Below are 15003 nucleotides of genomic sequence, written 5' to 3' on the forward strand. Positions count from 1 at the left end.
TCCATTTTCCCACATTAGTTTCATAAATGCCTTTGCCAAGAGGTTCGTCCTGGGCACGGCTAGGCTGGGCTAAGCGCTTGTGGAATATAACGCCCGCCCATCAAGCGCTGCTCTGCCTGGGCTCCGAGGGCCCCGTGCTGCACAGCTGCCAAGCGCTGGGCTGCTCCAGTCAAGCGAGATTCCAACAGATGATTCACGCCAGAAATTCCCCTGCTCAAACTACAGCTTTTAAGCCTCAGCTAGGTCAGCATTGTGTATGCAAGTTCTACAGGTTTTCTTAGCAAAAGTTTTCTCTGTGAATATAAGAAACAGGTAATTCCAGATTCATTTAATCAAAGCTTTTAAAGAAAATAAAATAATTTTAACTTGGGATGAATAAATTGCTCTCTGTATTACATTTACTCCTCCATAATGTATAAAACCTATTATAAATCTGACACAAATGGCACAAAACTCTTTTGTTTCCTAATGCAAGCTATTTGATTTTCATTTGCATAAATTAAAAAATAAAGGAACAGATTTGATGATGACAATAGCCGCCTTTTGTTGTCCACATACTATGGGTCAGTCATATTTACATTTTCAAACATCTTTTCTAACTTCATGTTAATGATTTAAAGTAGATAATATTATCCCCACTTTCCAGTTGATGAAACTGAGGCTCAAAGTGGTTAAATGACCTGCCCAAAGCCATATAAGCAGTAAGTAATGGAGCTGAGATTCAAAATGAGCCTGTCTTGTACAAACCTATAAAAAATTCAATTGCTTGATTCTTTAAGTTTCAAAGTCTAAGACCACACAGCAATCAGATACAGACTAAGCTGCACAGGTTTTTGTGTTTGTATTTTTATTTTTTCACATCTCTGTAAGCAGCAGATAACCCTGCCTTGATTGCCAGCTCACTATGGGCAAATACAGAGTCTTATCTTCTCATCCTCCAGACTGTGAGCAGTGGCAAAGAGAATGAATGGAGGAGCTGGAGAACGGAAACGAATGACAATAGGAAGCAGAAATCTAAGCCTCCTAACGTACATGGAGGGCTTATAGGTGCCAGGCGCCATCCTAAACGATAGATGTGAATTTGCTCATTTAATCTGCACAGCAGTGCTATATAGCAGATATTCTTGTCCCTGCTGTAGCCACAGGCCACTGCAGCACGGAGTTAAAGAATATGCTGTTTGAAGTGACAGAACCAAGATTGGAATCCTTGGCTCCCAAGTCTATGGTCTTGAGCACCCTGTCCCCATCCCTCTCACCTCTGGATCTGCTGCCTCTGGAAGGCAGCCCTTGCCAGGGAGCACACACGGCTCCATCCTCAAACGTTTGTGAATATTGGGAGTTTTAAGCTGACAAACCAGACATTGATACACATATAAAAATGAAATAAATTCTACTTTTTGTCTACTCAAAATCTAGTCTTGAGTTACTCATTTTAAACTAATCTTGCATGATGTGTGTTAGTGTAGTTGTTTTATTTATTTATTTATTTATTTATTTATTTATTTATTTATTTATTACTTTTTATTGAAATATGGTTGATTTACAGTGTTTTGGGTATAAAGCAAAGTGATTCAGTTATACATATACATATATTTTTTCAGATTCTTTTCTATTATAGCTTATTATATTTCATATATTTCCTTGTGCTATACAGGTCCTTGTTGTTTGTCTATTTTATATACAGTAGTGTATATCTATTAATCTCAAATTTCTAATTTATCCCTCCGTCCCTTTCCTCTTTGGTAACCATAAGTTGGTTTTCTATGTCTGTGAGTTAGTGTGGTTGTTTTAACTTTTCTTCTTATGGGTTCTTATATCTATGATTTTCATGCACAGTTCAATAGTGCCACCAGAGTGAAACAGGGGTTCACTGAAAAGAGGGGCAAGACAGGCAAGGAAGAATGTTCTTGGGATGGGCAAGCTCAGTCTGGATCCAGATTAAGATATATAATACCAGGGCTTCTAAGAAGAGGTAGTGGAACTACCACTCTGGTAGAGAGAATACAGCAAGTCCAGGACAAGTGGTACCCAAGAGCCATGCGGCAAGGGTGCAAGGTCATGTGGTACGGGGAGAAAGGCAAAGAGCACCCACACACAGGTCAAGCCTGACTGTCAGGCTGGGGCTGATTAAGAGACGGGCTGCTGATTCCTGGAAATGGCTCACAACAGGACAGGTGGCAAAAACCAAAGCAGAACCCCCAATCTTAGGACCTGACGTCCATGGGGTCAAGAAGGGACGTTAGACCAGATCTTCATGGTGGCAAAGGAAGCCTAGGGGATAAGGCAGAAGCCTGAGCACTAGGCCTGAAAGATGAGTTTGGGGCATGACGAGGGAGATTACTCCTTGGTCCTACCCGCTGTGGGAAAGAAGCAACTTACATACTCTTGTCTTCAGTTTACACCGGCATAAAAACTGGGTGGTACTGAGCCTTCAGGTAAAGCAATCAAGGCATCAAACTCTCAAGCTGGGGAAAGCAGAGGAAATGAAGCAGTGACTGTGGTGGGGCACATAATGTGATCTATATTTATAACACTACTCAGTTTAATCAAACACAAGAACATAACAATAATATTAATACATGCACACATATGTGCACCTTTGTAGGCATATCTGTGTGTGTGTGCATATATATAATATTCCATAAAACTCAAGGGAAAGGGGACAATGATAAAGGCCCCTAAAGATGAAGTTCTCTGGCAGGACTTAGAGTCTCTTTTCACCCCTCTCTGGTTTACAAGCTCCCACTCTTATTGAAGAGTCGTGTGTCTATGTGCCACTTGGCTCTGCCCCTTATTTCTCACTCTGCCCTGTGTTCAACATAGTGAGCATGAATATTAATCAGGTAATTTCTGGTAATGAGTTTCCTCAGCACAGTGTTCACTTTCTTTTGGTTTTGATGGGTCACTAAAGTGGCAAGTGATGCCAGTCATAACATAAGTGACCCTGCCAAAAGGAATCAACCCAGAAAAACCTGTTGTTACCAGAACATGACCGGCTTCATTTTGAAATGTTTAGCACTTTCTGGAAGAGTGCTGGCTGACTGACCGACTTCTAAGGTCAATGGCGAAAAGTTACCAAAAATGGCACAAGTTATGGATACTGCAAAAAATTCAAATAATGAGAAAGCTTATTTGGGCAGTCTTGGCATCAAAACAGTATATAAAAATTGATCACAAGTTTAGCTTTCATTTTTAAGATCATTCTCTCTCTTTCTTCTCCCTCCTCTTGCTCTCTTCTTCCTTCTCATTTTGCTCTCTTCTTTCTTCTCATTTTATGCATAAAAATGCAATCAGGCTGAACTAAAGCAAATTGGTTTAATTCCCTGGAGGGAGCATGAACAAATTTTCCAGCAACTTTCTGCGAAGGCATTTGTGTACGGGTATGTGGATGGAATGTGGAAGCAGTCAGCTACATACATACGCCAGTAATCAAATGAAACATTACTCATTTCAAAGTGCCCTGAAACGGCATTAACATTATCAGTTAAAACACTGGGCTTGGGAAAAAGATATGTGCCCCACTGCGCCCCACCCAAAAAAGAGAAAGAAAGAAAAAAGTAAACCTGTAGGTGGGACGTGGGGCAGGGGGTGGAGGTGGAATGGAGGGAAGAGTCAAATCTAGGGGGAATTAATTCCCTTTCAAAGGCAAACCTGTCGCAGGAGTGCTAGCAGGAGGTCTCTTTGATGGGATAGAAGAAGGGAGTAAAGAGTACATTCAATAATTTCATCAAATTGAAATTTCAGCAGTTTACCTAAATTGCCAATCCATTAGACACTTATAAAAGCGTTTGTATGTGCCCACTTTGAGCCTGTCCTAAAATAACAGGTAAACAGAACATGATAAGTAATACACATTAAGAGTTCTTTTCTCTTTCAGGGCTGAGACTTCTGTTGAAACACTGGTCCTTCAAGGATCACCAAGGGGTAGTACATTCCTTTATTCCTCAAACACTTGTTCAACAAATGCTGAACTAATCGGAACCCTTCGTGCGTCCCTTGATGTCGGGGATACAGAAATACAGAAGAATTCTTACACATCTCAAGGAGCCCCCAAGCCGGACTGAGAAGCTAGCATGCTTCCATTTCTGTAATGTGACTGGCTCCAGGCCCCACTCTGCTCACATCTGCATGATGTGCACAGTACCAGTGTTTCCTCCCATGATGCTTTCCACAATCCCGTGGACTCCCCTTATGACCATGACCTGGAGTGGAAGCAGCCATCAGCCTCCCCCACAGAGGACCTTCACCTGGCCTTGAAGCTCAGTCAGCCTGCAAGCCTGTGAATACCATGCACTGTGCTTTTAACATTTTCCCTCCAAGTGATTTTCCTGAAAATCTAACCAAGGGCATGAAAGAGAGGATCATATCAGCTGAGCCTCAGACTGGCCCACCTCCCGCTGCTCAGATGCAGAGCCTAGATACCACGGTTCCCTGGTATGACGTCCAAGACCCTCCCTCTGGCCCATCTGCCTCTTCAGGTTTACCTGACACTGCACATCCTGCCTTAGGTTCTGGGCACATCTGACTCCCGGTCTCTCCCCAAAGACAAACTTAGGATTCTGCCTCTTGTCTTTGCTTTCACCATCACCTCCTTCCCCTATTTCTGCATTTAAAAAATTCTTTATACATTTACTTTTTTACTTTATACCCATGAGTATAATCACTATTGAAAAAAATGGTCAAGTATAAACAAACAAATTATATTATGAGCATTCCTACTTTCAGAGAAGTTATGATATTAAGAATTTCAACTAGGTCTTAATTAGCAATATAAAATTAAAAGTATAAAAAAAAGCAGACATACATAGCCACTAAAGTAACAGACACTAGTATGTGTGCTAAGTACACAGATGCTCAAGTGGAACAAACTTAAATGCCCGCTTTTGTTTTGTTTGTCCAAGTTTGTTATTATGATGTCACTTTCTTATTTCTGCTTCCCCCTCTCTCTTTAGGTGACAATAAAGTTTTAAAATATAAGATGTATTTTCCCCTTTGTTTTCAAGTAAACCCTGTGTACTTACAGGACGAAGCAATCTAACTTACAACATAACGGCAATTGGAACCAAAAGTATGATGTTAATTAGTGTCCCAGTGCCCCCAGACATGTGCAAAAGGACTTCCAGAAATCGTATCACACACACGTCACTAAAGCTCCAATAAAATTATAAAAACAATGTGTGTCAGCTCTCTCACCCACTGTTCTCAAGCCATCTGGAGTGTCATTCAGAATCTCTTCTCCTACTTACAGCTGCGGGTGGCCCGGGATAACCGGGAAGAGGGAGTGGCTTTCTCGGGGACCGGGTAGGTGATTACCTGCACAGGAGTGGCGGTCTTGGTAGAAGCCGTTCCCACAGGAGGACACACACTGGCCGTCCTGCATCAGCAGGGGAGGCTGGCAGGACGAGCACTCCAGGCCACTGGTGCATGTGGAGCACTGGGGCTGGCAGGCTAGCTCCAGACAAGATTGGGAGAAAGAGAAAGGGAACCTCTGATTAGCTCACTGGCATCACCCCGATGCCGATTCCCACACAGCCCAATTCTGAGGCTCTGAGACACAGGGAAGAAGAAAGCCTGGAAAATAATGTTACCACCGTCATTTATGTAGCACATATTTCACACCAGGCACTGTGCAAAGTGCTTTACGTGTATGGATGCGTTTCATCTTCACAACTCCATGAGGCAGACAGTATTAACCCCCATGTTACAGATGAGGAACAAGCTGACAGAGGCTAAGTAACCTGCCCAAGGTTAAGGTCCCATGAAGCTGGCACTTGCAGCCAGGCAGTTAGGCTCAAAGGTCTGTGCTCTTCTCTTCTTATCCAATGCCCCCAATATCCTTCTCATTCAACCATTTTACAAGAGTATCCCTTATGGCAAAGACATAAATAACTTCCCAAAAGGCTGAAGATTATGAATCAGGAGAGAAAGTAGGGAGAAGTGAATAATCACAAAAATAATAAAAAGCAGTTGACCTTTATTGAGGCCTGACTATATCCTTGATGCTATTCTAGGCACTTTACATGTATTGACACATGTAATCCTCATGAGACCCTCCTTGTACCACAAGGTACATGTATTACCCCACTTCACAGGTAAGAATACTGAGGCACTGAGAAGTTAACTACTCACAGCCAGGGTATGAACTTACACACTGTTAAATGGTTAATTAACCCCAAGAGTCTGAGATAGGAGGAAAAGCAACTATGATTTGGCCTCAACCAAGCCAAATTCTCCCAGCTAAGAGCTCCTTCTCAGAAGTACTATAGGATCCTGCGGTAACCCAAAAAAGATAAGCTCTGTTACCAATTATCTATGTGATATTAAGCAAGCCAGCTAGTCCTCTGGCCCACAGGTTCCTCATTTGCAAAATGAGAAAGTTCTAGTAAGTGATCTCGAAGGTCCATGTCAACTCTGAAGCTCTACCTTGGATTAACTGAGTGTTTTTATGAATGACACCAGGCATCCTGATGGCATTACTACCCTTTAAAGTTTTTGAAAATAAAAAATCGAGCCATGAATACCTAGCAGCATCTGACCACCCAATCATCTATCTCCCAGTCATCTAAGTGTGGAAACACCTGCAAAATGTCAGAAGAAAGAGACCTGCAAGTAAAGAGGTCGAGGAGCCTAAAGATGATGTTACCACCTTCTGTTGGTTTTTGGAAATTGTGCATTTCCTGCATCATGACCCCCTCCTGTACAACAGTGAGCCTCTGTCCCTCTCTGGGCTGTCTGCATGGAGCCATACCTAAACAGAGGGCACCGGCTTGATAAAATCCCAGGCCACAGCTGTGCACACACCGTCCGTTCCGCAACAACTTTGTGGGGTCCTGACACAGGTCACAGTGGTCCGGAGACTGAGAGCAGGTCAAGCAGTCTGGGTGGCAATGAACTACGATCAAGGACAAAGAGGAGAACTCAGTGGAGAACATGAAATTTCTCTCACATCTTGTGACAAAGGATCTACAGGGTATATGGACCTATACAGTATGGAGAATAGAAAACTCTGGAACTTGGGTATGAAAAAGGACCCCAAATAGCAAAACTGATTTCAATGCAAAATTTCAAGGAACCATTCCTTGTCTAAAATGCTATCACTGTCTCCTCTACCCCAAATTGAAGACTCTAAAATCATTACCAAACCTTCCCCGTTAATGTCTCTACTTCTAGAAACAGGAATGACTAGCTCCATAAAGATGATTAAAGCAGAATCAATAATTTATCATTTCTTAGATGTTCTTCTTAAGCTTTGGTGTGAATAAAAAGACATAAAACCTACAATGTTTAAGAATAGTTATTATTTTCCAAAAATATTTGTGTATATATATATATATATGGCCAGTTTTCTTCTTTTTCTCCAAAATTTCAAATCTCATTCCCAGTAATTGGGATCATCCCTGAACTTCGTAGTAATTGTCAGCAAAGGACTTCTTTCAGGTTTCAAAGTTGTCAAGGACCTGATTTTCAAGGAATGGTATGTTATAATATGCCAAATGTTCGTTTTGGAAAGCCCAGAGAGACACTTTGGTGAAGATAATGTAATGAAACCAGAGCATTGCTATGCTTTTCCCATGATAAACTCTTCCCAGAAACACTGATTAGCCAAAATAAGGTGAGTGCGGTAAGAGCAACTGCCAGTGTGAAAAGGTGCAACCCACAGATGACAACAATTAATTATGAAGTATGAACGAAAGGAAATGCCACTTCTCCAAGAGAGAATGAGCTTATAGGCAAATTACTGCTCAGCCAGAGCAACTCCAGCACTTGCCAACAATTATTAACTGGAACTAATTCAACCCCAGGTGATTTGAAAGCAGAGTTGCAGAACAAGTAGATAAAATTTTCTTTTGGAAGAAATTAATGAGTCTTTCAACTTCAAAAACCCATTTGAGCACTCCAAAAGGAACCATCTGTTTAACAGTTCACCTTAAAAAAATGAATATCCATAACACACTTTCAGCAATTCTTAAATCTTCAACAGTGGAAGAGTCGTAACACATATATTTGCCTTTACAAGTTTTCAAACATTCAGTTATTTGATTTTCACAATAATTTTGCAAGGTAGCTAAGGCACGTTTTATAAACAAGAACATAAGATTCAGAGAGGGTCAAGGACTTGTGCAAGGTCATATACTCATAATCAGTTGAATTTGGCAAACACATGGACAAAGATTAATTAGCATCATTTGTTAGAAAAATTAAGAAGAAACAAACGAACAAACTCAGTGGGTTATTCAAAGAAAAAGCAGCAAGGGGTTGGAGGAGAGATCTCTCTGAATTTTTTGGCAGTAGAATTATCTCAGCAGAAATAAACCGGACATGGACCCACCTGATGTGCACTCTGGACAGCACTGTCCCTTTGCCATCTGGGCTAGTGTGGCTACCGGACATGGAGGACAAGAGGGCTTGTAGCAAGTCACCTGAGTCCCCCGGCACTCACACACCTTGCAAGGGCCATCCTCCCATGTTGCCCCCTCCTACAGGACACAGTAAAGAATGATGTTGTTATCAGGGTGCAGAGATTCAGAAGTCAGTTTGCTGGTGGAGAACGTATAATTTCCATAAGAGACAAAGTGAAGGCTCGTGATCAGTACCATGGCAAACCCAGCTCTGAAATAGGACAGCAGTAGAAGAGTCCTAAGTTTAAAGGATAGCACTTCTCCTTTGTTTATAATTGGTTTATTCTGATGTAGAACCTAGGCAGAAAGGTAAAGCGCGAAAGCATTGTGGGGCTTCCAGAACAAGCAAGAAGCATCTAACACTTGATTCTCAACATATCTCACAAAACAACAACAACAACAACAACAACAAAACATCCAGAGGGGACTACTATGTACCTAGTGATTAGCAGGTACATTAAATACAATCTTTATATCAGTAGGAAACTGTTTAAAACTCTGAATTTCCTTATCGTTACTACAGTAAGAATAATACTAGGTCGTCGTGTTCTTAGAATGACAGCTCTCGCGTGTCCACTTTTTGTGGGCTGTGGATGTGCCATGGGCTTTCTTCCACTCAGTATTCTTCTCGGCCAAGCAAATTAGGGTAATAAACATTGGTACTCTGACAGAGAGTCCAAAGTGAATTATAAAGAGCAGTTTCTTTTTGCTCGCTGTCCTACTCACCCTGGAAAAAGAGAGAAAAAGGTTCCTACCAGAACGTTTGGGGAGATAAAGGAGGTAAAACCAAAGAGAATAAAAGAGCATATTTTAAAATAAAGCTTTGGTAAAATGCTTATGAAACCCACTGATGTTAAGTATTCCAAACAATTAATGTGACAATATTCAGCAACAGTGAATGACAATGTTAGGAAAATGAGAACTATTATCTTGGGGAGGTAGAAGTGCTTTCCTCCCATTTCAAAACAAACTGGGTTCCTGACCCCCTTATTCTATAACCTCCAAAACTGTAAGCTTGCTCGTGTGAACAAACATGCTTGCACTTTTCCTTAAAAAGAAACTACACATCGTAGTCCCGCAAACAATGTACACAGAACGAACACCCCCCAGACCAAAGAAGCTATCTCTCTAACACTTGGCGGTACTGAAAATTGGGCTGACAGTTAAACTGAGTTTTCTAAGCCAAAAAAAATCAGGAGAAAATCATCACAAAAAAGAGAAAGGTTCTGTATAGGGGCTTATAGCTGGGGAAGTATTCATTATGAATTGTCGGGATGGGGGAAAGCTAAAGAAAGGAGGAAAAGTTCAGTGAGTCGAAGTTTTGGTTTCATTACGATTTTTTTTTTAAGTCAACCCATTTATTGGAGATTGGTAGATCGTTTTTGGGAGGCCTTGCTTGAGGGAAATCAAACACAAGCTAGATATCTGTAGATACTGAGGCAGAGAGCTACAGGGCATTAGAAGTGCAGTTTTGTGTCTTCTGGGTTTGCCTCATGTGATCGAAACTAACCAGAGACTATGACAATTACATTTTCTTTTTTTCAGTTTTTAAAATTTTTTAAAAAATCGAAGTATAGTTGATTTACAATGTTGTGTTAGCTCCTGGTGTACAGCACAGTGACTCAGTTACATGTATCACTGCGATTTTTAATCCCAGACCACAGTGCCATCAAATATGACTGTTAAAAATATAAAGGCATTAAGGTTCCCCAGGACAGTTTACACAAATCATTGCTTAAAACAATTTTATACATGTTGATGTACAAGCTAAACATCTATACTTACTGGAATACGTTTAACTTTACTTGCATTTGAGGACATCTAGGAATGAGAGAAATGTATTTATTAGACCACTAAAAACACCATTAGGCTGATCTATTCATTTTTTTCATTAGGAAATACCCATTTTTTTTTCTCCCAAGTAACATGCAACTTCATTCACTGGTTATGAATAGAAACAAAATTTATCTATATCAAAAATAAGAAAGCATACCAATATGAGGTGAAGACAAGATGCCTAGGAAATATTTTTGGATTCTTATTCTCACTTTGTGTGGGAGTACATGGCTTCAATTCCCCTCAATAGGAAGGACTTCACAGTCAAGGACACAGGCTTGTAAGAGCAAATTCTTGACACTGATGTGGTACTACTGGAGCACTGTGGGGACTTGTACTTATTTAAAACAACTTGCTTTTTAAAGAATTCCACTGGGCCTAATTTATCTTCAAAAATGGATAGGCAAATTAATACTATGACTGAGAAAACACAAATTCAATTTTTATAGGGAAATTTAATCTCCTACACTCTTAGGACATAAGGATGACTAAATTGTGAAACACCAGTATGAAACAAACAATGCCAACAGCATGATCATCATCATCATCATCATCATCATCATCATCATCATCCAACATTTTTAAGCTTTTTTATGTGCCAGGTTCTGTTCTAAGTTCTTTATACATATCATCTCAATAGACACCTGAGGTAAGTACTATTTTTATCTCTACTTTACAACTGAGGATTAAGTAACTTGCCCAAGGTCACAGTCAGTATGTGGCAAAGTAGGGGGTTTGAACTTAGAGCCTGCATGTTAACCCTGCACAATTCTACCTTCCCAGTTTATTCAAGACACTGGCAGGTTGACAGATGCGATTTAACCAAATCACAAAGAAAAAGTGTGTAGGAATCAGTTCACAAGTCAAAGTATGTAATCCTAATTCTTATGATCCCATTCTGATTGGTCAAAGGAGCAGCTGTACTTATGATGTACTTAAAAGTATGCCGCACAATCATCCACATTCCAGGAACCCCATGTGGAAAATAAGGGCTATATAAATAGAGCAAATTTGAAGAGGTTAAGATAAATATGTTTCCCTTGGGATATATAATAAAAAAAAAAGTACAGATTTAGGGAGAAATAAACCTTTGCTAATAAGAGTTTTGCTCTACATCCAATCCATCAAAATCCTTTCAGTTCTACCTGCAAAATAAATCTAGAGCCCGATTGCTTTATATCATCTGCTCTGGAGACCAAGCTACTCCCCCTCTCCTCTGGACTGTTGCAAAAACCTGACTGTCTACTCCCAGGCTCGCCCCGTCCCATGACTGGCTCAACCTGGCAGCCAAGGTGATCTTTCACAAGTAAGCCCCATCGCAGAACTGCTCTGCTCAAAACTCCCCAGCAGCTCCCATCTGCAACAGGGTAGAACCAGGGACCAAGCTACCTCCTGGACGTCATTTCAACTCCTTTCCCCATCCTTTGCTTCGTTCCACCCAGACTACTTTCTTGCTGTTTCTCGGACGTGCCAAGCACACTTCTGCTTCACTGCTTTTTTGTCTGGTGATCCCTCTTCCTGCTATGTTTCCCCCCAGATATCCCCGGCTTGCTCCCTCACTTCCTTCATGTTTTGCTCTAATTTCTCTCCATAAGACTTCCCCAGTCATCCGATGGAAAAGAGCACTTCGCTCCCCTCAGTTACCCGCTGGCTGCTTTATTCTCGAGGCAGTACCCGTCACCACCTGACATGTATTTGTTGTCAGTGTTCCCATGCTAGGACGGAAGCTCACTAAGAGCAGAGACTCTGCTGCTGTGTTCATTTCTGTATCTCTAGTACCCGGCACATAGTAGGTGTGCAATCACGTTTGTTGAACAAATGAATGGATAAGAGAAAGGAGAAAGTAATGCCCCCTTGTTAAATTAATTTTGAATGATTAATTTTCAATAGGCTTTGGTTATTAGCCCGATACTCACAAATTCTGCATTATCTTCAGATACACAATAACTACTCCTCGAAATGCATTCAGGACAGCATTTTCCATCTAAGTGAATTAATTCTTCACCCTGTAGAAGAAAGGGTTGCGGAGGCACATATCAAATTAACATCTCCAGGTAGCAATGCTAAATTGCAAAGCAGCTAAATTCCCTGACTAGAATGAAAAACCTCAAAACAGCCCTCTGCTTTGGCCCACGACTTAGTCCATCTCGCCTGCGCCATCTTCCTATGGAAAGCCTACTCAGTACAGCTCATCCCTTCCTCCAAGTTCTTTTCAGTTCTGGTGATACTTGGGCGTAATTTCCTACCCACGACCAGGAACTCACACAAAGAAGAAGAATGGCCAAGATTAATGTTACAGTCTTGGAAAGTTACCAGTTTCAGAAAAGGATCAGGCTACCCTAAATATACAAGGTTTGAACTTGTGATTTCATTTCATTAACAGTGCTCAAATCAAATCAACATTTTTCCTTGAATACAAAATCAGACACATCCTTTTATGCACAGATGAAGTCTCAGGCATAAATTAAAGAGCAGAAAACTAATTTCTTTTCTGAAGCTGTTATCCAACTCGCATAATCACTATTTTAAAAATTATAAGAGGAAGGAAAGAAATGCCACAGGAGGAAGGTAGACATTTAACTTCCAAAGTCTTATTATTTTAACTGCCCAGCATCAATCATTTCAAATTTTGATTTATTAAAAAATAATAAATGTGTACTATAACAAATTAAATAATTTTGAATTCTGTAACTCAGAAAACATAATTCCACTGCAGTCCTACATCCCAGGAACTCTGCTGTTAAAAATACAACCTCTATTTAGAATTTTTCGCATGCATTTACTACCATCTAGTATCTACAGGCTAAAGAGTATTCTTTGTAGCACTTTCCACTTTCTAAAGATATAATCTACTTTCTAAAAAATGGTGGTTTTCTTTGCATGAAGACATTATTTAATTTGCGATCTGTATTACATTTGAAGTGCAAAAACCATGTTGGGTAAAAACTGAATAATGTAAAATTGCATAAACAGAAAAATCAGATGATGTTTTATGTTTAAAAATGCTGTTCATTAAAGAAAAATATAAAATAAAAGCATTGGTTGTCTTTAAATTGTAGCATTATGGGTAAATTTTAAAGTCTCTTTTCTGCCTCTCTTGCGTCTTCAATTTTCTAGAATGAATGTGTATTATTTTAACGAAGGAAAAGACAACTTTTAAAAGAAACACAAGTATATGAATGATCATGACTTTTTATAGTATCTGAAAAGTAATTTAAAAAAGGAGGGAGTTAAATAGATTACTGTCCTTCAAAACTTCATGCCAATCAGAGGCCAAAAGAGAGAGCAAAGAGTGCTTTAGGGAGCAGACGTTATTTACATATAAATTGTTTTGCCTAAACGTGACAAATCAGCTGGTGGTGAAGGCATAACACAGAAACAGTGAAATTTGCTCTCTAAGCATATAAAGGGGTTTATAAACCTGTTATCTAAGTCACTTAAAACAATGTTTTGAAACGAGACAGAGTATGTGTACTTCTATTAAAGACGAAATGCATGAGAGATTCTTGAGTGCCTGCTCCAGTACACACAGACAGGACTGAAAACGGAGCCTGCATCACCCCGATAAGGCAAAGAAGGTGGCTTTTCGGTGTCTTCAAACGCAGCTGTAAATAACAGCAAGCCCTGCTCCTGGGGAAGGAGTTTTGGTGAGATAGGAAGTTATAAACAGATCTGCTATTTATAGACGTCTGGGTGCCCCAAACTGCGACAGTTCACTGCGGTAGGGAGCCTGCTCCAATTAGCATTTGCCTTTTGCTTTGAGAAAAACTACTCTGTGAAACAAAAGTAACCCTTTTCTTTCTAAGAGGATTCTGCTTCATAGGCCAGGTGGACTCTGCTAACCCCTCCCCACTGAATCACACCAACAGCCACCCACCAGACCAAAGACTGTATTAATCCACTCACCTGTCCACTGGAAAAGGAAAGGCTCTTGAGGGACTCTCCCTCCACTGGAGAAGGGAAGGGCATCTCACACTGATGGCACGACTACCCTCTTCCGTGCATTTGCTACAAGCTTTGACTCCCCCCCACATTTAATCCCTCATATATGAGTGCAAGTTTCTTTTAAAAAAAAGATAAATTGACTTCATGTGAATTCATGCTCAAAGATAATACTAAATACAGAATCATAGAAATCACCAGATTATGCTATGATTTATTTATGATTTATTTATGTTTCAATGTCTAGGGACTTGGTTTTATACATCAAAGACAAGGGTCAAATTTCCAGTCAAGATGACAGAGCGGTAGGACCACGAGCTTGCCTCTCCTGGAGACTACAACGAAACCACAACTGAATGCTAAACAACCATCAAAAAGAGACTGGAACCTAGCAAAAAAGATCTTCAGCAACTGGAAATATAAAGAGGGAAACACAGAGAAGGACAGCAGGAGGGGCATGCTCATGATATAATTGGGCCCCATACCCCTCAGGTGGGCGACCCACAAGCTGAAGATCTGTTAAGTTACAGAGGCCCTCCCACAGAGGTGAGAGCTCTAAGCCCCATGTCAGGCTCCCCAGCTTAAGTCCCGGCATTGGGAAGAGCAGGAGACCACAGGACATCTGGTTTTGAAGGCCAGCAGGGTTTGGCTCTGGGAGCCTCACGGGACTAGGGGAAACGGAGACTCCATTCACTTGGGAAGTGTACACAGAAACTCATGTGCACCAGGTTCATGGGCAGAGGCAGTGATTTCACAGGAGCCTGGGCTAGGCCTGCCCAGATTTCACAGGCCTGCCTGCTGGATTTGGAGGGTCTTCTAGGGATGT

General features: G+C 40.8%; 1 protein-coding gene across 3 annotated transcripts in view; it reads right to left on the reverse strand.

Annotated features, from left to right (window-relative positions):
• Window positions 1-15003, reverse strand: part of FRAS1 (Fraser extracellular matrix complex subunit 1) — a 408901-nt gene that overhangs the window by 209723 nt on the left and 184175 nt on the right. For all 3 annotated transcript variants that reach the window (XR_004311717.1, XM_032457269.1, XM_006192889.3), the window contains exons 10-14: window positions 12152-12241; window positions 10185-10220; window positions 8330-8477; window positions 6749-6892; window positions 5314-5448 (exon numbers count right to left, since the gene is read on the reverse strand). Coding sequence is in view for 2 of the 3 variants with exons in the window: in XM_032457269.1 (XP_032313160.1) it covers window positions 5314-5448; window positions 6749-6892; window positions 8330-8477; window positions 10185-10220; window positions 12152-12241 (553 nt within the window). In the remaining variant the exon portion in view is untranslated. The remainder of the gene's footprint in view (window positions 1-5313; window positions 5449-6748; window positions 6893-8329; window positions 8478-10184; window positions 10221-12151; window positions 12242-15003) is intronic.

This window comes from Camelus ferus, chromosome 2, assembly GCF_009834535.1.
Source record: "Camelus ferus isolate YT-003-E chromosome 2, BCGSAC_Cfer_1.0, whole genome shotgun sequence".
NCBI classification, from domain to species: Eukaryota; Metazoa; Chordata; class Mammalia; order Artiodactyla; family Camelidae; genus Camelus; species Camelus ferus.